At 39.0% G+C, this 24,051-nt stretch overlaps 1 protein-coding gene across 1 annotated transcript in view; it reads right to left on the reverse strand.

The window, feature by feature from the left end:
* LOC124623180 (nuclear cap-binding protein subunit 1) overlaps positions 1-24,051 on the reverse strand; it is a 179,413-nt gene that overhangs the window by 72,780 nt on the left and 82,582 nt on the right. The window contains exons 9-11 of the mRNA XM_047148984.1: positions 21,550-21,617; positions 11,105-11,242; positions 2,874-2,977 (exon numbers count right to left, since the gene is read on the reverse strand). Coding sequence (XP_047004940.1) covers positions 2,874-2,977; positions 11,105-11,242; positions 21,550-21,617 — 310 coding nt within the window. The remainder of the gene's footprint in view (positions 1-2,873; positions 2,978-11,104; positions 11,243-21,549; positions 21,618-24,051) is intronic.

The following is a 24,051-nucleotide window of genomic DNA, read 5'->3' on the forward strand; positions in this document are numbered from 1 at the left end:
ATATGAATGCATATATGTTTGTACTCTTAACAATGTATATAGCCTGCAATTATCGGTTTACAGTAGGATATTAACAATATCAATATTTTGACTAAGATATTGAGCTGACACAAATCATTCTTACAAAATTTTGTAAATGCTTTTTGTTTAACACTCCATAGGAAGCAAGCTACAGTTACACCCACCAAGCCATTACAGCTAAACTGAAAAATAGAGGAAGAAATTGTACTAATCACACATTGCAACTGCTAAGAGAGATTTTTTAAAATGGCTAGTGAGTGGCAGGTAAGTAACCAGATTGTTAGCACATAATATGACTTTCTCACATGAAATTTTCAGTATGTGCAAAAGAGTTTGTTTGATATCAAGAGGCAATGTCGAATGTTTCCCATTCTAACACTGTATTCACCAACAATGTGAAGAAACAGGAAGTAGGAAGGGGAGTGGGGGGGGGGGGGGGGGGGGGGGGGGGGGGGAATGTGAGAAATGGATAAAATTGTGAACTGGAAATTTTTGATATGCGATTTTTCTGATTAATTTCATCACAGAAGCAACATTAGTTGGAGATAAAGAGTAGCCAATTTGAGTAGGACTTACTAAAAGGGCCAGTCACTTTTGATTATGACAAACTGATCAGTTCTCCATGCCAACAAAAAGGTTGAGAATGGAGAAAATGTGGTTCTGAGAACTTGCACCGTGTGTCTTCTCTTGGAAAGGGAATGGAGAACTTTTCAGGGATGTGGAAGGTGTATACCAAATAGATATACTTTTGCCAACAAGTAGGACATGTGTACCTACAATCTCTATGGGGGACAGATAGATCTCTTGTGCGCCCCCCCCCCCCACACACACGCACACACGCACACACGCACACACACACACACACGCACACGCACACGCACACACACACGCACACACACACACACACCGAAAAAAAACATAGGCAGAGGAAAAGCAGATGATAATATGACACCACACACTATCAGCAAAGACTTACATCTAATGAGAGTTTTCAAAAGGCCACCCACAAAACAAATTATATAGGAAAGATTGAACCGTTACAATCGAGAAACTTCCAGTGTGTTTGTGTGGAAAATGAAGTTAACATTGCATCTCCTTTTTGTATTTCTACTGTGTGTCACTTAATGTTAGCCTGAAGTTCACAAACGAGTGGCGTGATACTGGACTGGCACTCAGGAGTAGGAAGGCTCTAATCCTCAGCCAGTCATCTATATCTAGCGAATGTTGTGATAAAGGCAAATTTGTGCCACATTAGGACTTGAACCTGAATTTCCTACTTTTCACAGGGAGTCATCCTAACCATTAGATGCTGTACAAACAATGCAACCAGAGGTTGTCTCATTATACTGCAGATTCAACATTTCTGAAAAGTCAGCAGAAATATCAATCCACGTCTAGGTTTCCTGCAGTTTCCCTAAAGCAGTTAAGGCAAATGTCATATGGTTTCTTTGAAAAGAACAGTCTCTTCCTTATTTTTGTCCTATCTGAACAATGTTCAGTCTCTAATGAGCTCACCTCATCTTTGACAGTAATTAAACTCCAACCTTCCTTCTTTCTTTCTTTAAGTTCAAAGATATCTGTTCCAGAAATATGTTTGTTACAAGTAATAAGGATGGACAACACAGATCCGACTTAATATTATTGGAAAACAGCTTCAATACAACTTCAATCAAGATGTTCTAAAGATCAGACGGTTCACACACTCAAGATATTCTTTCGTTTTGCATAATAACTGTCGAATGCTTCTGCTAAGGTGAGCATCGAGCTAAGAGAAGGCCATTCTGAGAAATAAAATGGATTTTAGTTAGAAATAAAATTAATTCAAACTCAATCTTTCAATAATCTTCCAAGCATTGCAATGACTTAATTTACGAAAACAACACACTTCATAAATGTTCTACAATGACAAACATTGTTTGTACTGCGTAAAATATACATAGCAAATGATGATATGCAATCTGCTTGCCACATCTTTGAAAGCACTGTTACTGTACTATTTAGTGTCTTTAATCAACACAAATCATTCTTGCAGGTATATATATTTTTGTGCGCAAACAAGTACCTTTTTAAATGTGTGCTTCTACTCAGTTATGTGCAGTATAAAACTAAGCAGCATCTCACATAAATCACAGAAAAAAATCAGTGAAACAGAGTATGGAACAGCTCTTCACAAACAGTCAAAATTTGCACATGTCAATACCTTCAGTACACCTGCCAGTAACTCACAGTGATAAATATGTCAGAGACAGTGATGGGATGATAAAGGGCAAATTCACACATGTAGCAGGAATGAAACGAGAAGGTTTAACACCCCACTGACAACAAGGTTATTAGAGATGATGTAGAAGCTCAGACTGGATTGGGATGTAATTAAAATTGTTGTAGCTTAATCAAAGGAACGCTCACAAAATTCATCTAAAGTGATTCAGAAAAATCATAGCAAACATAAATATGGATATCCAGATGAGGGATTGATCCCCATTAATCCCAAACATGATTCGCAAATTACAGTCCTAGTGATGATACTGGGCAACTGTTACCAGTGAAAGTGGAAGTACATCATAACTTATATAGAAGTTGAATAAGCTGCCTGACCAGAAATAAGTTTGACTCCTTACAAGGGACACAAAAACTTGTATCACAGGTGTAATATTCTTTAAGGCATCATTAAATAGTTAACTTTTTTCTCGGAAAAGGAACATAAAATGTCACAGAGTTCTGTAGTTGCTCCTTACAGTAACAAAAATATACAAATAAACATGTAAAAGGAATTCATGTGCATTAACAATATCAATGATAGATGAAAACATTCACTCAAAATCTGCTCTGCAAGTATAGCTGAAGCAAGTTACCTGCTCCATCCATTGTGTACTTGAATCTCGGCTCTGGTTTGGCAGGTATGAGAGGTTCAAACTGGGGTGGCATCATATCCACAATTCTCTGGTGATATGACAACCTGAAAGTCAAAACCTAGGCTAAATATGTAAGGGAACTGGTGTGAATTTCTTCCACAATTATAATGGTACTTAAAAAAAGAGTTGCTCTTGCAGCTTTAACATATAGTGTCTTAGAACTAGATATTAATGTTGAGAATACAGAAAAATGGCCAGTGCCTTATCCATGTGCGGATTTCTCTTTAACTACGGCACAAGAACAATTTTTGAGTACTCTTCCATGACAGCTGAAGGAAATATTCAAATGGTTACAGAAACATTTCTTAAATATAAATGAGAAAACATATACTGCATAGCATAAGTGGAGATAAAATGTCACAGTTATTTAGAGCCATAAATTGAGACTGTGGGGGAACGAATTTCTGAATCAGCTTCAACATTCATGGAGGGGGGAGAAATTAGAAATTATGTAATACTTATTTGCTAAAATCAACAATGGAAAAACCAAAATCAAGCAGATATTGTGTTAAATAAAATCACAGCCACATGTAAGAGTCAGTGTGAGATGTGCAATACGATTTGGGCATGTCATACGTCTGCTGAAAAGTTGTTAGAAAAGGTGGAGGAGAGGGATCTATACACCCTACGCACGTTGATAACATCTCCAAATAAGTCAAAGTTATTGTATTTTTATGCCACAGTTTCCCATCAAATTCAATGTAATTCATACATTTTCCATAAGAGATGCCACATTTCTGATGGTTTGAAACTGGTTCGTGTATTATCTGGAAAAGGTGATACGATAGCTTTTGTCAATGGCTGGCAAGTTCCCTTCCATTAGTCTAAGTTTAGCCCAACATAACACACTGTTAACAAACATAATGTGAACAGGCAAAAAATAATTCTACACACAGTTCACTTACTTTTTTAAAAGAAATCTTGCTGTACATCATAAGATGCACATAAATACATTTTATTACCAGATTGGTATTCAGGCATACAGCCCACCATCAGTGGCACATCTACATTGTGTATGTCTATATCAAATGACGAAATCAGACACTGGAACATCCAGGATGGAATAATGACAATATTATGAAAAGGACCAGGGTTTCTGTGTGCAGTCTGGCTTCAGTGGCCAGAGGCACTAGTGTGTGTGTGTGTGTGTGTGTGTGTGTGTGTGTGTTTTTCTACTTTAGACGATGCCTTTAGACTGAAAGCTCTAACGTATAGCAGTCCTTCTGTTGCACCTGTCTGTGACTCAATGTCTCCTCTATATGAAGAGTAGTGTTCTATTCTTTTCATAAATTGTCGTTATACTATATGTATCAAGTGGAAATATTTATGATATTAAAACTGATGTAGACTTGGTGGTACAAGGTGGTTGTGTGTATATGTTATAGTTGTCAAATGATAAACAGCCACATTTCTCTATCATATTGGATACTACTGCCACAAAATGAAAACATGCAGCTCATGGTATACAAGGTGTCCTTTATGTATATGGCCTACAAAATTTTCACAATATTGGTGATTGTCAGCACTAGTGGTACTAATTGTTCTGACTTGTAAGAACATGTATAACAAGAAAACACCATGATGAATTTCCATGTTACAATACACAAGTCTGGTTATGAGGAGTTCATGGGACTTTCCCATTATCGAAACAAGCTTTTCAAACTCTGCTTTCAGTTTTGCTTTTGACATATGTTGCCAACTGAACAGAAATTGAAGAAAAAGAACCCAGCTTCTGGAATAAACAAGAAAAAAATATTATTATGGACTGAAGGCAATTCATGGAGGTATGTTACGTCTTTGCAGCTACAGAAAAGGCAGTTTGTTTTTGACATATGTGTTTCGCTTCTTTTATTTATAAAGCATCTTTGGTGATGATTTCCAATGTTGTTAGCAAAATGTGTGTGGGCCTGGAGATGTATTTACTGTGTCCCCAAACTCCAGCAGGCTGATTTTATGCAGTTTTTAATCCATATTTATTACAACACTTCAGTTGCACTTTTCACTGTGTATTGAATGTGTGTGTATTTATATATTGTAAACACATACCTCCATGAATTTAAAGCAACTAAGAAATGACAGAAAAGATGAAGAAGAAGAAGAAATGACAACATAAAAAAACACAAAGTATTTTGAAACAAGATGAATTAAAAATAGCCAAATTTGAGCAGGCATACACAGAACAGAAAATCCAGATAAAAAGGGACAGAACAAAATGAGAACATGTCAATAAATATGGATTTAAAAAAGAAAGAAAAGTTGCAGCTAGCAAGATTACAACCAGTAACTTCAGAATTACAAAACTTTTACAGTATGCATTCAGCTACTGAAATGTTTCGTCCTCAGCAGCACCCAGAAACCCACCAATCATCAAATGCAATTTTTTGGGTTTTTTGAGAATTGTATCACTGCTTTAGAGAACTAATATCTATGCAGTAATCATCAAATCCTTATCTGCAAGGTCCCTCCGTTAAGAGCTAGATAGTCCAGGTTAAAAATTTTCCTTCTGCCCATACTGTCCTACAGTCTGGAGAGCTGCAATGTAGTAAAAGACATGTAAGTCCACTGCACGCTTGTGAAGGAGGGAAAAGACTACAAATGAGCATAAATGGAGAGAACTTAAAGTTGAAGTGGCCACGGAGAAAGGTGTGAGTGCAGTAAGACTGAAGTGGTTTGGTCATGTGAAACGGGTGTAATCTGAGCGAACTGAGAACTGCTTGTCAGTACTTGGGGGAATGTGCTTGGATGTCCAAGAATAGGTGGCTAGACCAGATAAAGAAGACTTTGAAAGGAAATAAGAGACAAGTGATGCTGTGGTGAGGAGGGAAATCTGCCAAGACAGAAACGGATGGTAGTAAATTGTTCAGAAGCATCCTACTCATCTTGGGGGAAGGACCCTAATGTGGTGATGATGATGATGAGAAAGAGGAAAGAGAAATGAGAAGTGAAATGAATACTGCAATTAAGCACTAGGAGGAAAGTAGTAAATGAGATGAGGAAAAGCAGAGAGGGGGAGGGGGAGGGGAGGGAGAGGAGGAGGGAGAGGAGGTGGGAGAGAGGGGAAGAGGGGGGAGGAAGATTGTAAAGGGAGAGGAGGGGGAGAGGGGGGAGAGGAAAAATAATGAAGTCAATAAATTAATAATATACCAAAAAATAAATAATAAAATTAAAAACTGAAAGGACAGGTGAGATTTGTGTCAACAGAGGCAAGTCCAAGTGGGTTCAATTGGAGGGCAAGTACTCATCTCCAACATTCAGGGAAACTAGTACAAGTGGGAGGACCCACATAGCCTTTGTGTTGTAGCAGGCAATCAGGTCATTTGAATCCATGTGTATAGTATACTCAGCAAATGGGTACTGGGAAGAGACTTCTCAGTTTAGTGGGTGACATTCATATATAAAACACAACACAGTGCAATGAAAATTCCCTTGAGAAGAATGACTTTAATTAAGTTTTGCTGCTCTTGGATCTGATCCTTACATACTGAAGGCACACTAATTTCCTGGAACGTGATAAGTGTTCTCGTACTAACATCTCAAGTGTTATAATCAGCTTTAATTTTAAGGAATAAAAGAGAAAAGCTTTGATTAAACTCAGCTGGCACAAACATTTGCATTTTATTTTCCTCTAAAAAATGTGCACAAGTAACTAATTTTTACAGTGATGTAAAGTTGAGAGGAGGAGTGACTTCACTCCAGATTCAAGTATTTTGTTTTCCTCCTAATGTGATATAGTTCTTCCTTGCAGAGTAAGTTGTTGGTTGAACATTTTTGCTCATGAAAGAACACATTACGCACACCTCTGATATACACTGCACAACACAATTAGAGGATCACTTTTTGAGAACACCAAAACTGTCTCCCATTCTGATGCAGAAGTTTGAAATTTAGCTCAGAGGTGTCACCAAACTTCCTCTGTAATGGTGCAAAAGCATGGTGCCCCACATCATCATCTTCACACTCAGTGGTGCTTCAAACAGCACGGTGTCGACACATGCAAAAAAAGTCCTGAGCTCAGAAGTTTGCGTGAGCTGTAGTGATGGTTAATGATGTCACAGGCATCAAATTTCACTACAATTCTGCCCCAAGCTACCATGGATATGACACATGATGTCACACCTCATCCACATTTCACCCCTCTTTTTGATGCCTCTGTGGTGGAAATCATAACTGCGATGCCTGAAATCATACGGGTTCCTTATGGATGGTCGACAAATATCTCGAACTCACCACCGCTCAGGATTGATACAAAAACGTTTTGGGAAGTGGTATAAAGGGCACCATGAAACTATCCCATCTTCAGTGACGTTCATTTCCACACATTTTGCGATCAGTAGCTGCAGTTTACTGTGCAATGTACAAGAGGATGACATTCTAAACAAATTTTACCACTGCTGACACCACAAGGATTATTTCACCCTTTTCTAAGGACACTGTGGGACTGCAACCCCATTGAGTGTGAACTAACCCCTTTGGAGTGTTGTGTGGCAACAAATAACAGCTAAAGATCCCTCTAAGATCCCCAGTTTGACAATACCGCCGGTGCACCTTTGCTGGGCTCTTTAAAAATATATCTGTACAGAGACATCTCTCTACCAGTCTCTACCTGCCAGACAGACAGGCAACCCTTTCGACACCCCTCTTATTCTGTGTGCAACCAGCAGGCGCCAATTTGGAGCAGGTTGCTTGTTCCACCTGCTGGATGGGATCGGCGACTGAGTATCCCAGTACAGGGACATTTTTAAGGTGCCGAACAAAAGCACTCAAGTGGCCTTAGAGGGATCCCTCACTCATTCATTCACGAGTGTGTCAATGTCACATCACTCTGAACAAATTCTACAAGACACAGTTAAAAATGGAGGCATGAAGAAGCATAAACAGCCTTTTCTGCTTCAGATCACATTCATATTTCATCAAATGGTTTTGAACAGTCCCTAGTTATCCTGTATACCAAAGCAAAGCTTGCAGTCACGCAATACTTCAAAGGGGTGAGACCACATTCAATGAGGTTTCAGCCCCATGATGTCATTACATAAGGGTTGATCATACAGGATGTGTCAACAGTGGCAAAATTTGCCAATAATGTCTTCCTCTTGTATAGTGTACTGCAAACTGTTGTTTTTGTGTGCGAAATGTGTGAAAATGAATGTCCCTAGGGAAGGAGTGGTTTCACTGGCACCCTTTTATGCTGCATCCTGAGACCTTTTCATCTCAATTCTGAGCAGTGGTGTGTATGAAATGTTTTCCTCAGCCACCCATAAGAAACCTGCACAATGTCAATGTTGGGCACCACAGTCCTAACCTCCATCACACGTGTCGAACAAAGGAGTGGAATGTGGGTTAGACTGGGTGTGAGATGAGCTTCCCATCATGTGACACATCTACCACGGTGTTGGGCAGAATTGTAGTGAAATTTGGTGTCAATGCAACATCACTAACCCACCTTACAGCTCACATGAACTTCCAAGGTCTGCCCCCCCCCCCCCCCACTCCCCGTGTGTCGACACCTCACTCACTGATTGAAGCATCACCGAGCCTGAGGCTAACACCGCAGGGGGCCACAATTTTGCAGCTTTACATAGGAAGGTTGGAGGCACCTCAAAGCCAAATTTCATACTCCTGTGTCCCAATGGGAAACAATTACATGGTTTCAGAAAGGGTGTTGCGCAGTGTATGTTTTTGTGACACCCCTCTCATCTGTTTTTACCTTACTGACTTTGCTTATTTATAGATGAACATGGCATCTGTTTTTCTGTTCAATGAGAAAAATTTACAACAGTTCAGTACGATTTTCAGTACAATGAAAAGCCAGCCACAGTTACAAATTTAACTTGTTTTATTTACTCAATGACTATTTCAGGCCAGGACCCATTTTCAAATCATCGTAACAGCTAGTCAGAATGGTATTTCTGAAAATGCAAAAACCATGTCAAAAATGTATACGTATTATGAAGTGGAAACGAACAGTTACAGTGCATACGGATAACTGTTTGTTTGCACTTGATAATACATATAGATTTTTTATGTGGTTTTTGGATTTTTCAGAAATACAATTTCGACCATCTGTTACAATGATTTGAAAATGGGCCTTCCTCCCGAAAAACCAGTCATCTAGTAAATAAAAAAAATTGAATTTTGCAACTTTGGCTCGTTGCTTATTGTCCTGATTAACAGAGGTTGCTGACCTACAATTATTCCAGCATGCTGGAAGTTTGCCAATATGGTTCTATCTGCATACTCATTGCTCACTGCCTCAATTGTTCGTAGAGGAGTTGATATGAGCTGTCACACATTTTCCTCACTTGGCAGGAACATCACAAAGAATAATATGCAGGAAAATCTACCATTTATTCAATTCCTGTAACATTATCAGTCAAAATAATGAAGAATTATAAGCTGCAAATTTCCAAAAGTGCTGACAATTCCAACAGCTTGCTCTAGAACATTCTGATCAACTTTGCTTGACGAGTGGCTTAAGCAGTCTTTACTTTTCTCCGCTGTAAAAACAAGTGCCTCCCAAAGTAGCAATGTTTGCAACATATACTTATCAATATAAAATATCTGTCATCAGTTTAGTTCAAATGTTAATGAAATAACTACACAATTTTTAAAAGATTTTACAACATATTTATGATCTATTACACAGCAAAACTAGACCAATATCCTATTGATGTAATCAGTTTCACTGAAAACAAATAACACAAATGTACAAAGCTATAAACAAGACAGTTTAAAAAATATGCAAGAGAGGGGACAGAAAGCTCTTATGGAAAACCACAGAAAAACACCGTACGCCACATGGGGTACAAGTATGTTAACTGCCAGCCTACTATAATTTTTTATGTGATGTAGAACTGGTGGCTTCATTGTATCTGTAAATTATAAAACTGGGCTACTTACACAAAATATTTCAAGAACATAGAATATTCAATCAAAATACAAACAATTAATGATGAGTATTCACTTCAAAATTTTAGAAGAAGCATGAATAATAGCTGTCTATGAAATACATTCAGTTGTATTAAATAACAGATTAAAGATTATTACATAAGTGTTACTTCTACAAGAAGAAAGTGGCTCCATAAGAGGAAGGTCATGAAGCAATAAATATTTACTGTGCATCACATTATATAGAATGAACAGAATTTAATTTACCAATCTACCTGGCTTTCATAGATTTTGAAAAAGCGTTTGAGAGTGTGAAAATAGAGCCTTTGGGAATTATGGAAAAAACTCGATACCCAAATTACTTAATACACTGCATTAACAGTCTGTGTAATGGAACTTATATTACACTTGACATCCCCAAATACAAAGGAGAGAAGCTTCTAATAAACTAAGGTGTGAGACATGGGTGTACTTTATCACCTACGCTTTTTAATATTTGTACAGGTGATGCCACTCAAACATGGACAGGCAGAGAGCCAGAAGGATTCACACAAACAAGAATAAATATATTTACATATTATTACATGCTGATGTCACACCCTATTAATGGTTAATTTCAAACTACAAAAATCAATTCAACTTTTAAACTTACTTGGAAAGAATTATGATTTGAGGATAGCTACAAATAAAACTAAGACAATGGAAATCCATGGGAAAAAAACAGTGTGATGCAAAATTGTAATAGTACATCAGATTTTGGAACAAATTCAGCATTCAATTACCTAGGGAGACATATTACTTTTGATTAAGCAGAATATTGAAAAATACATGAAGAAACACAAAAATGATATGCTGTTGGGTTATAGATGTACCTGTTCTACTGGCTGGCAGTGATCTCAGGGTTGTTAGGAAAAAAAAAAAAAGAATAAAATATCTAACCATGTTGAGGTAGCTGAAATGGAAAGCTTACTACCAGGATACGACTGCTAATAAAAACACCAGAGAAGAACTCAATATGTTTGCAATAAATGACAAAATGGAAAAACACAAACAAAACTGGAAGGAATATCTGGAATGAATGGAAGAAACAAGGGTTCCAAACCTGCCCTTACAATACAAACACAAAGGAAAAATGAACATAGGATGGCCAGTTGGAACTGAGCCCAGAACAGGTTGGTAGGTCTAATCTGTAAAAGGCAGAAGAAGGAGGAAGACAGAGAAGAGTCATTAAAAATAGTAACTTAGCATGTAGCCTCATAATGTAGTACATAGGTGTAATTACTGACCTGAGACACTTCAGCAGAACTTCACGAATAAATTTGGGTCGTGGATGTTCTGGATCAAGCTGAAGACAAGAATCCCAGTCTTCCCAACTCCATCGGAACTGGAAATTACTCAAGTGATATGCAAACCAGTTAACAAACCTGCGAACAGTGGAAATGAGTAGAGGAATGTAAATTGTTTGTTTGCATGGCCATCCTCTGCAGCAAGCAAAGAAATATTTGTTTTGTAAATAAAAGCCACCTTTTCTTGCTGCACTGTATTTTATTTTTCGCAGCTGTATTTAGCCTTTTTTTACTTTAAGATATCTTCAGTAGGATCTAGAGTAACAGTTTTGTTTTGATATGTATTATTTGTAGATTAGAAAATGGTTCATGACTTGTATTTTACGTAAATAAGTAATTACTTGAAGTTCTTTGCAGGTGCCAACCAAAAACACAAAGAATTGTAATTAATAACTTTTTTAGATATAAAATGAGTTGTTAAATGTTTTATAATCTATAACTAATAGATATTAAACCAAAACTGTATTATTCTAGATCCCACTGAAGATGCCTTAAAGTAAAAAAAAAAGGCAAAATGCATCTGGAAGAAAGGCAGTTTTTATTTATGAAAAATCTGAATAGATAGAATGATACAACCTTATAATGAAAATTTTAATAGTAATCTGTCTGTACGAGGAGTATGTTCAACTTAGCAATCCCCCCCTCTACAACCTTTGAGAGTAGTAGTCTCTAGGTTATTGTAACACTGCATCCTACATAAGCGGCAGAAGCAACCAAGAGTGTACAACTGCTTCAGTCAACGAAACACAACCACAAGCATAGTTATAGAGGTTTCCCAGGTGAGCGATGGCCGTGGTGCTGCTTGTACTCTGCTACAACTTGGGAAGTGTGAATTCAAATGTAGCTGAATCTTGTTACTGCACTCCACCTGACAGTGAAAGCAAACAGATATGGTCTGCTCCACAAAGTGCCAGAGCGGATGCACTATCTGCTATGAAATACTTATCATCTAATTTTAAGAAAATTATTTAGTGTAAAAAATCGATTATTTCCCGCCTTACAGATTGATATTTTTGCTCAATAAATGACTGAATTCCTTTTTGTTATTTGTCATAGTTACTATGCTGCACAAATCTGATTAAATGACTGCACATAACTTTTGAGTCTACAGAGGCAAATATGTAGTGCGCACATTTTGCATATAGTTCATTTTAGGTCATAAGTACTTGTATATGAAATGCAGTCAAGATATTACAGTTGAGAAAAGATTGGTATCTCTCTTAGTTATTGCGTTTTTGGACTGTAAATGTGGCAAATGGGTCGCACGCAGCACACCCTGTGCATAACAAATTGTGTGGTCATAAAACTCGTCATATTTCATAAACAGTTCAGATATCAAAGCGAGGATTTCTGCACATGACAGCATGAAAAGAGGACATATTTGTTGTATGAATAAGTCTCGAAATGTTTTTGTTCAATTTTTGAGTGGAATGAAAGCAAGACTCCCTATAAACTATGCATAATGGGTATCTGTCAAATTTTTATAGGCAAAAGACGAGTGAGAAATAGGTAAAGGGGTATCAAAGTGACAGAGAGAGCTCTACCGTTTGGGAGGATGGGGCAGGAGGAAAGGGGGGCGGCAGGCAAAGGCCTTGAAAGTAAACAGGGTAATTAAGGAAACCTTAATTAGAGGTTTGACGGAAAATTGAAATATTTCATGAATAGTTGCTACCAGTTACGTAAATGAAGCGCTGAAAGTCCATCTCTTCAAGGCCTGGCTATTTTGCGCGCAAGATACACTGGTGTGATATTTAACTGTCAAAAAGGCTTCCTTCGAATCAAGTATTAAATTTATGACAATTCATAAATAGAAGATGCTACAAAGGTAAATGAGGTGTCACTAAGAGCATGCCTTGAAAATAAAAAAAAAGAAAGAAATCAGGCAAATATTTAGTGAAATGATCTGTCTAAAAGAAACAACAGAGATCAGAGAAACAATTGACATGCCTTTGAGTGATGCTCTAAATTACGAATAGCAAAAATTTTGCTCTAATCTATTTCATACGTTTAGACAAATCATTTCACAAAATGTTTGACCTTTGTTTTCAGAAATTTTGTGTGTTTCATTAATGCAGACTATTTAGATTAATGGAAACACTTGGGATTCACAATGACTGCTAATGAATTACATTCCCCAACAATCAAATGTCAGTACAATTTCATGGCTGCTCAATGTGTTTTTTTTTAAGAATTTACTGTGGGTGATGTAATGCGATAGGGGTGTCTACACTTAAAGATCAAGCACTTTGGGAAGACCTTAAAAATATACTTCAAGATGCAGCGTAAAGAGTATAGATAAAACTTAGTACACAGAACAGGTGATAGATTTGTAGTTGGGTCAGTCACAGTATAAGAAGTAGCCGGAGATAAACCCACGACCCCCGACGACCGAAATTACCAGCCAATGACGCTGCTGTTATGCAACCAACGCCTCATTCTGAAAGCTGCTGATTTTTCTGTATTTATAATAGTCAGTCACTCTTCTTCACTTACTGGCTGTTGGAAGTTCTTGATCACATAAGAAACACTTGTCTTTAACTCATTGATGAGATAGTGGAATGCATTTCTGCTCATTCACATATATTCGAAGAATCTGTCTGGTGGTCTTCGTAGTTGATGATATAAGTTATGAAATTCTCCATGAAGATTCCTCCATTTGCGAACTGGACACACACTGCTCCTTTATTGCCTTATTTACCCAAGTAAACCTAATTTTGTTACCTCACTCTCAAGCTACAACATTCCACGATTTACAGGCACCATTTTACAGAAACAGCCATCTTGTAGCAAGAGATCGTCACTCACATGCAGGACACCAGGGCATATTGCCTGATGCTGCTGCTCATAGCTGGAAGCTGTGTATCCACATGTCACACTGTCAATCGCTTCTGCTGCGTATGTAGGGTGAGGCCTAAGTTTTCACAATCCCTACTCTTTGCAAACTAAAAATTACACACTGGACTAGTGTTTATTAGCCATCCATGGAGTAAATATTATGCCTTAACACACTACTCACAAGTTAGAGGAAGATTTTGATAGACCATTTTTAGCCATTTTCGACCACCGGGTAAGTGGATTCCTTAGAGACCAACAATTTGCATCTGTCAACCATTCTATTGTTGCAGAACAACACTGAAAATATCAGAAGTCAAGTACTTTCACAAAAAGTGAGAAGAAACTGCAGTTGATTCTGTTCCATTTGTTTCATGTTGTCTAATAGTTTTGTCACTTATCATCTGAGTTGGTAGTAAATTTATGCAGTCCATATAGTTTTAATTCCAAAGCTAATATTTCAGTGTCTTGAATTACATTATCAATGCTTTCATATCAAAAAAGGAATACCAAGTAAAAGGGCAAACTAGAAGTCATTAGCTGTCACTGATTACAAGAACAAAAATGTTACTGGAATATTAAAATCAAACTTCCCCATTTTTTTTTAAATTTAATGTACAGTTTTCTTTACAACTAAGAGGCACAGGAAACACCAAGGGCTAATTCCAAGCTTTAATCAATCATTTCTCTTAAGATTACACTGAGTTTCTCTTGCTAACCACTAAGCATCACATGGATGCTAAAAGGACAAATTGCACAATTGGAAATTAGATAAAAATGCTCAACAGGCATAGCAGAATACCCATTGAAGTCTACACTCATTGTTCAAAACAGTTCACTTCCTTTTAGTACCACTTTACTGTGAGTAACGACACATTCTAAGAGACAGGAAAAATGCAGGTATTTCCTAGGTTCTAGGTCAGCAAAGCATAATCATAAAGAAATATTACTGAACTACATTATTTATAGAAATATGAAACACACTCTATACTGGTGTCTTATGAGTTATTTGTACACCAAAAGTTTCCACTATAATGAAATTAAGCTCATATGGTTTGCCCACAAGACCAGTATACAGTAGATAACTGTATCCTGTCACATTTCTTATTTTTTTTAAAACATTCCACTGAGATCCACAATGACACTCGGTGTACAAAATAAAATCCTATGAAATATTGGACAAGTATTGTGAAATGACTGAGGACTTTTCAACAAGGAGGAATCAATATACATTGCTCTTAATGGGGAGAAATAAATTATCAGATCTGAAGGTAGGATGTCTTCTATGACATTACTGTTCACGATCTGGAGTGTAATGTCAGCAGCTCCATGAGAATATTAGTGAACAATGCTTCTGTGTACAGAATACAGAAGCAATAATGCCAGTAAATTGCAACAAAATGCAGGAGCACCTGCAAAGGATCATCACTCTGTGCAGAGACTGGTACTTGACCCTGCCAAATGTATGTGACATATTGATATAATTGTGCAAAAAGTATCATTCTTGTTTGATTAGACTAGTGCTAGTATATCAAGGGAAGCAGTACACCATCTAAGAGATTACATCTGGAGATATTTAATGTGCAAAGAACTCACAAAAGTATCTGCAGGAAAAGCAGATACCAGCTTGAAAGTCAATGAAGGTATTCCATGGAAATGTAATCCAGCCACAAAAGTAGGTATCTCAAAAATCCTTCATCGGAGGGATTCTTGAGAACTGCTTATTACTATGGTCTCTTTAATTGTATGATTAATACTACACTATGTGATCAAAAGTATCTGGACACCCCCAAAAACATATGTTTTTCATATTAGGTGTATTGTGTTGCCACCTACTGCCAGGTACTCCATATCAGCGACCTCAGTAGTCATTGGACATCGTGAGAGCAGAATGGGGTGCTCTGCGGAACCCACAGACTTCAAATGTGGTCAGGTGATTGAGTGTCACCTGTGTCATACGCCTGTACGCAAGATTTCCACACTCCTAAACATCCCCAGGTCCACTGTTTCTGACGTGATAGTGAAGTGGAAACGTGAAGGGACACGTACAGCACAAAAGAGTACAGGCCAACCTCATCTGTTGACTGACAGAGACCGCCAACAGTTGAAGAGGGTCATAGTGTGTAATAGGCGGACATCTATCCAGACCCTCACACAGGAATTCCAAACTGCATCAGAATCCAGTGCAAGTACTATGACAGTTAGGCGGGAGGTGAGAAAACTTGGATTTCATGGTTGAGCGGCTGCTCATAAGCCACACATCATGCCGGTAAATGCCAAATGATGCCTCGCTAGGTGTAAGGAGTGTAAACACTGGTCGATAGAACAGTGGAAAAACGTTGTATGGAGTGACAAATCACGGTACACAATGGCAGGGCGTAGGTATGGCAAATGCCTGGTGAACAACATCTACCAGCGTGTTGTGCCAACAGTAAAATTCGGAGGCGGTGATGTTATGGTGTGGTCGTGTTTTTGATGGAGGGGGCTTGCACCCCTTGTTGTTTTGTGTGGCACTATCACAGCACAGGCCTACAATGATGTTTAAAGCACCTTCTTGCTTCCCACATTTGAAGAGCAATTCGGGGATGGCGATTGCATCGTCCAACACAAGCACCTGTTCATAATGTACGGCCTGCAAAGGATCCTAACCTGAATCCTATGGAACACCTTTGGGATGTTTTGGAAGCCGACTTCGTGCCAGGCCTCACCGACCAACATGCAGTGCAGCACTCAGTGAAGAATGGGCTGCCATTTCCCAAGAAACCTTCCAGCACCTGACTGAACGTATGTCTGCGAGAGCGGAAGCTGTCATCAAGGCTACAGGTGGGCCAACACCATATTGAATTCCAACATTACCAATGGAGGGCGCAACAAACTTGTATGTCATTTTCAGCCAGGTGTCCGGATACTTTTGATCACAGTGTATCTTCAAATGTACAATTAATACAGATACAGAAGATAAAATAACAGCTGTTTGTCACAGAGATGACTAGTCACCTACAGAGGCACAGGTTACAACAGAGGAATTTCTACAGTACATATTCCAAAAGCTAGCAGTGCTTACTTCAACCCACATATATCTCACGAAAGAAGCTCAATAGTAAAATCAAAGAAATTTCAGCTCATACAGGGTGATTTTTTTTCCACCATGTACAAACTCTAGGGATTGATCGGTAAGAGGATACGGAACAAATAAGGTCTAATGAACTTAGGTCCGGAAATATATGGTTTCCATGCTAGAGACCATTTATTCAATCACACTTTGTTACACAGATGGCAGTCTAATATGCGCTGTACCATGCAGCCACAATTACAGAATGCATGGTTTCCTCCTAAAGGGTGGTACTGGTCCTCATATGTCATGCCCTAGCGCCCTCTCTTGCCAAAGTAAATGGTAATGTTGTGCCTGATTCACTTCTCTTGCTGACTCACCTTGTAGTGGATGTGATACAGGACACAATGGTTCTGTATTCAAATTGAGAGCTTGCTGACATGGTGTTTACTCACAGAAAGGCAAATGGCAATGGGCGGCGAGCAGCAAGGTTATATCAGGAGACATATCCCCACCGACAACAACCACAGCATTCAATCAAATTCACCTTGGAGGTTGAGAGTGAGGTCGATCTCCCATTCCTAGATGTGCTGGTATACAGAAGATCTGATAACACTCTAGGTCACAGAGTGTACAGAAAGCCAACTAACACAAACAGGTACTTAGATGCCACTTCGCACCACCACCCAGCCCAGAAGCAAGCAGTACACACTCTGTCTTCATGCGCCTTCCGTAACAGCGATGACGACAACTTGGAATCGGAGTTGAATTTTTTAAAGAGGACATTCAAGACAAATGGATATGATAGTTATTCAATCGACAGGGCTTTTAGGCGGAATATTTATACTGCTAATAAGAATGATGAGGAACCACCTTCTCACTCCGTCAGATTACCGTTCGTTTCTGGGGTCACTGACCGCATAAACAGAATTTTAAAGAAAAACGGTATTCAGACATTTTTCTTTAGTTAAAACAAAATAAAAGACTTTTTCTGACAGAAAATGGATGCACCTGATTACCTCCACAATGCAGGCGTCTATCAAGTGTCATGTGGCTGCGGCAAGTGTATATAGGCGAAACGGGAAGAACTGTTAAAGAACGCATTAAGGAACACGAACGGCACATGCTACTACAACAAAGTGCAAAATTGGCAGTAGGGGAACATCACGAGAACTGTGGCTCTGACATTGATTTTAATAACGTACATGTACTGGCTAAAGAAACAAACATTTATAGAAGAAAGGTCCGAGAAGCAGTTGAAATTTCTAATTTCTAATTTCAATAGAGAGGATGACTATAGGCCTCCGGCATCGTGGCTTCCCGCCATCAAGGAAGTAAATACGCGGCTGCGGTGTGGTAGCGGCATAAACAATGCGCTGCAAGTCACCTCGGCGGACAATAATATTTTGGGTAAACATTCCCCCTCTCTTGCTCTGTCCGTTTTGAATCTAGCCACTGTTGACAACCAACCAATAGCGGTAGCAGGCATTTCAACCAATAACCCTTCTCCAGCATAGTGTGGAATAGTGCCTTTCTATCCAATGACGATGACCGCCAATGGTATCCACAGGAGATGAGCTACCAACGCCCCTTCTTCTGTATTAGCCTATGACTATGGCCCACCAGCCAATACTATCACTTCTCCAGCATGAACGCCAGAAAATTCCCCCTTTATAAGTGGACGCGGCACTCGTCTCTGACAGTGTTCTAGCAGTCGTGGACACCAAAAGATCCTGAGGAAGATCCCAGCAGAGGGGTCGAAACGTCGAACATTTTAGAAGAAACATGACGCGGCCTAATAACCAAGAAGATTTTAACTTCAGCCACAGCATTCAATGTTTCGCCATTTGTCAGACAGGGTTGTTTCAGGAAGCAGCAAATCATAAAGAAGGTACTCAAAATGTTCCAACAGCAGATTTGGAGGGAAATGTGATTAACACTGTGGAAGGCGACAACCATGTCAGTACCAGGCAGCTGGCCCACCAGTACAAGGTAAGCCCGGAGATTGTGTGGAACATTCTCCACGACAATTGTTACTACCCTTATCACTTATAGTGTGTGCAGTGCTTACTAGCGACAGACTTTCCATATCAGGAACAGTATTGTCACTGGTTTCTTCACCAGGCAACCATGATTCCAGGATTTGTGTCATCCATCACAGTCACAGATGACGCCGCCTTTACATGGAGTGGTATCTTCAACTTTCATAAGCGTCATCTCATCTGTGGGATAGTATGCAGAGCCCCCATGATACGATAACAGCGAATCGTCAGCATCAGTTCAACCGGAATGTTTGGGCTGGGATAATTGGCATCCGTATTTTGGGGACCAGTCTTCCTTCCACTTTGCCCAACATCCCGGAACTATCGGCATTTCTTGCTGATGACTTTGCCTCCCCTGCTGGAAGAAGTGCCACTGATGATTTGAAGGGTTATGTGACTGCTACATGATGGTGTCATTAACGTCCAGACACATCTCAATCGTGTCTTCCCTGGCCGATGGATCAGATGAGACGGTCCAGTTGCATGGCCTTCTTGTTCATCGGATCTCAACCCGTGCGATTTCTGGTTATGGGGCCATCTCAAAAGTATTTTGTATGCAGAGTCCATTCCAGACATGGAAACCATTTTCAACACATACTGTAACTCTGGCTGCACAGTACCGCGCGTATTAGACCGCAGACTCTGTAACAAAATATGATCGAATAAATGGTCTCTAGCATGGAAGCCACACGTTTCCGGACATAAGTTCTATAGAACTTTTTTGTTCTGTATCCTCTCAGTGATCAATCCCTAGAGTCTGTACACAGTGGAAAAAATCTCCCTGTACAGAAACTTACTGACAGTTGATTTTCTAAGGATAACTGAACAAAACATGTGGCTTCGTTCCAGAATGAAATTTCTTACTTTGTAGTGAAAATCTTACTGAAATGAGCAATTGTGAAACTTAACAAACTGAGTGTTGGATCACGATGTAAAACAAATCACTGTACTTCCTCGAGCATTACATTTGATTCAACTTAGCACCACTCTCTCTCCTTTTCTTTCGTGGTGGTTCTGCATCATTAGGAGGACAAACTATGTGAACAGGTGACTAGTTGTACTGTATCTCTGAATTCGTCCATGATGTTTTCTGCAAGAATTCATGTGTCAAGACCACTAAAAAGAAAGACAGGGATTCAGGTTCTAGTCCCAATTAAGAGAGTGTTTTACCTGTGATGAAGGTTCACTTTAATCGGACTGAAAGAAACTTTACTGAGATAATATTTACTCCCTTTTTTATGGAGCCTTTGCAATGATTTTAAAACACACACACACACACACACACACACACACACACACATCCTGGCAGATTAAAAAGTGTGCCGGGCTGAGACTCAAACTCGGGACCTTTGCCTTTCGTGGGCAAGTGCTCTACCACTGAGCTACCCACGCACGACTCACGCCCCGTCCTCACAGCTTTACTTCCCCCAGTACCTCGTCTTCTACCTTCCAAACTTTACAGAAGCTCTCCTGCAAAACTCGCAAGACTAGCACTCCTGAAAGAAAGGACATTGCAGAGACATGGCTTAGTCACAGCCTGGAGGATGTTTCCTGAATGAGATTTTCACTCTGCAGCAGAGTGTGTGCTGATATGAAACTTCCTGGCAGATTAAAACTGTGTGCCGGGCTGAGACTCGAACTCGGGACCTTTGCCTTTTGCGGGCAGAGTGAAAATCTCATTCTGGAAACATCCCCCAGGCTGTGGCTAAGCCGTGTCTCCGCAATATCCTTTCTTTCAGAGGTGCTAGTCCTGCAAGTTTCGCAGGAGAGCTTCTGTAAAGTTTGGAAGGTAGGAGACGAGGTACTGGCAGAAGTAAAGCTGTGAGGATGGGGCGTGAGTCGTGCTTGGGTAGCTCAGATGGTAGAGCACTTGCCCGTGAAAGGCGAAGGTCGCGAGTTCGAGTCTCGGCCCGGCACATAGTTTTAATCTGCCACGAAGTTTCAGTCCTTAATAGTGTTCCTCACATATTTCTTTACTGTGGCAAGAATGGATGACTTTTACCATATGTTTAGATGATTGATGCAGGTGGCACACTGATTTTCAACTCAAGTTTTCTGTGAAGAGCATCGATGGGCATCCCCCATGCTCCGTTCAGAATAGTAGAATGCACCTAACCGTTCAACCATACTCTAATTTTTATAAAATTACTTTTTATGTCTTTTTAAGGCAGACAAGCTCATTGGTATTTTAAAAAACTGAAACAGCATTTTTTGCATGTTTCTGTGATTCCAACATCAACTGGATTCAAACAGAAGTGCTCTCAATACTATGCCCAGATTACATTTGATATGTTATTTACACATAGTAATCTGGTGAGTGTTAAAACCTTTACAATGAATGATCTTATGATAAATTTTTATTAGCACAATTACTTAAATTAGTGTACACACATTAATTCATAAATTCCTTCAATGTTTCTGTTTACAAAAAGGATTTCGTAAAGTGACCAGCATCTTACCTGTCAAAGCATGAGACATTCATTGTGTCAATTCTCATAAAAAGAATTTCTGTTGCTTGAGCCAGCACCTGAAAGAGAACAAAGTTAAATAAGAATGGTGCTGATAATATGTCACATATTAAACAACATGTCATATTCTAGAATCTACTGAAACATCATATTCTATTCTGAGATGACATTACAGAGTAAATAGATATTAGGAGCTTATGTAATAATGACAGTCATCTACGAAGACTTTAGAAGTGAGTGAGGGAGCAAAAGTGTGCAGCTAAATATTCAGACATAATTATGCAGAAATGTGTGAAATGTATGGTAAAGGTAAGTTTACATAGGCCATAGAAACCACATACTGCTGACAATACAGCCCAGTAATGTTGACCTGGAACATTTCCAGTCACAAATTATAGCCCATGTTCGGTAATATTTCTGGCCATCGTTGCCCGATAATAATGGTAGTAAATTTGTTAACATTGAGTATAGATTTAAGTGTCAGAAAGTCGTTTCTGAAAGTATTCGTATGGAGTGTAGCCATGTATGGAAGTGAAACATGGATGATAAATAGTTTGGACAAGAAGAGAATAGAAGCTTTCGAAATGTGGTGCTACAGAAGAATGCTGAAGATTAGATGGGTAGATCACATAACTAATGAGGAAGTATTGAATAGGATTGGGGAGAAGAGAAGTTTGTGGCACAACTTGACCAGAAGAAGGGATCGGTTGGTAGGACATGTTCTGAGGCATCAAGGGATCACCAATTTAGTATTGGAGGGCAGCGTGGAGGGTAAAAATCGTAGAGGGAGACCAAGAGATGAATACACTAAACAGATTCAGAAGGATGTAGGTTGCAGTAGGTACTGGGAGGTGAAAAAGCTTGTACAGGATAGAGTAGCATGGAGAGCTGCATCAAACCAGTCTCAGGACTGAAGACCACCACCACCACAACAACAACAACATGTCAAAGGATATAAGAAGATATACTTCTATCTTCTGTATGTACCAACATCAGTGCCATCATTACCTACCACAGAGGAAGAAGTTCACTAGGTGCTTGCACAACATTGCAGACCTGTTCTTGAAAAATGTGATCTTCCCTGATTACATTTGGAAAGCTGCCCTCAATGGGATGTTAGAAAGTACATGGATGAGGAGCTGGCGACATCACAACATGAAATTCCACATTCCATTACATCACAAAGCATGAAATGAAGAATCTAGCATAGGTTTTACAAGCCGAACTTTCGTGATGCCATAACCTATGGAGTTACACTCCATATTTGGGAGGTGTTCTTTCTTTTAATAATAGCATATGTGTGAAAGGAGATAATCTGCTCCAAACCATCAGCATATTGAGAATCTCTCAAAAAGTATTGTTTTTGGTAAAATTTGTTGTAATAAAATGACCAATAATTACATATCTGTAGTTAAATGCTGCATGTATTTGATGCTTTTAGCGTTACTTTTTTCACTTTATGTTTTCTAATAGATTCTGGGAAGATTCATAGAGAAGTGCTATGGGCAACAGTCTATGTTATTTATTATATATAATGTATTTGCTGCAGTTCTTGGTGCAGACAGTAATGATTGTAATGTTTCCCCACTGTGTGTGTGTGTGTGTGTGTGTGTGTGTGTGTGTGTGTGTGTGTGTTTTAAAATCATTGCAAAGGCTCCATAAAAAAAGGGAGTAAATATTATCTCAGTAAAGTTTCTTTCAGTCCGATTAAAGTGAACCTTCATCACAGGTAAAACACTCTCTTAATTGGGACTAGAACCTGAATCCCTGTCTTTCTTTTTAGTGGTCTTGACACATGAATTCTTGCAGAAAACATCAAAAAGTAAACCGAAGTTACACAATGGAAGTTTTTGCTATTATGAAACTTTATGAAAAATCTATATACCTCTTTTGGTTTTATGGAATGCCTCACATCTGTATCTTTTTAGTAATTATCTTTTTCAGTCATGGTTAAGCACGTTACTTCAGACTGACGGTAGTAAATGCAATGTTGAGAATATGGATGTATTAACACACGAACTGGTGTTAAGACACTATACTTTATCTATATTCAATTTAAAACCGAAAATGAGATGAAGATTCAACTGAATTAATGAATAACTTCTACTAGCATGTATCTCAGATCGATTTATAGGATTACATAGTGTTCCTCTACCAGCAATTTGCTGATCAAGCCATCAATGAGTCTAGAATCTTCTTTGAAATTTGCCTTCTTCGGCAATTGCTAACAGAGTTAACACAGCTATTTTGTGTGTTCATTTTTGTAAAGAAACTGCGTAATTTAACTGCCAGATGCTGCTGAGAACTGCTGCTGAAGATTGCTGCAATTGCAAATTGTGATGAGCTGTGCGTTCCATGAGATGTAAAAGGTCATTTCAGAGTGTGCAGCAACCATGACAGACACCACGTCTGGCGTGCTTCGCAATGAGAAACACATCCAGTGTGAGGACAGCTTCAGGGCTGACTAAGCAAAGTAGAAAATTCTCTAAAGCT

Source organism: Schistocerca americana, chromosome 7, assembly GCF_021461395.2.
Source record: "Schistocerca americana isolate TAMUIC-IGC-003095 chromosome 7, iqSchAmer2.1, whole genome shotgun sequence".
NCBI lineage: Eukaryota > Metazoa > Arthropoda > Insecta > Orthoptera > Acrididae > Schistocerca > Schistocerca americana.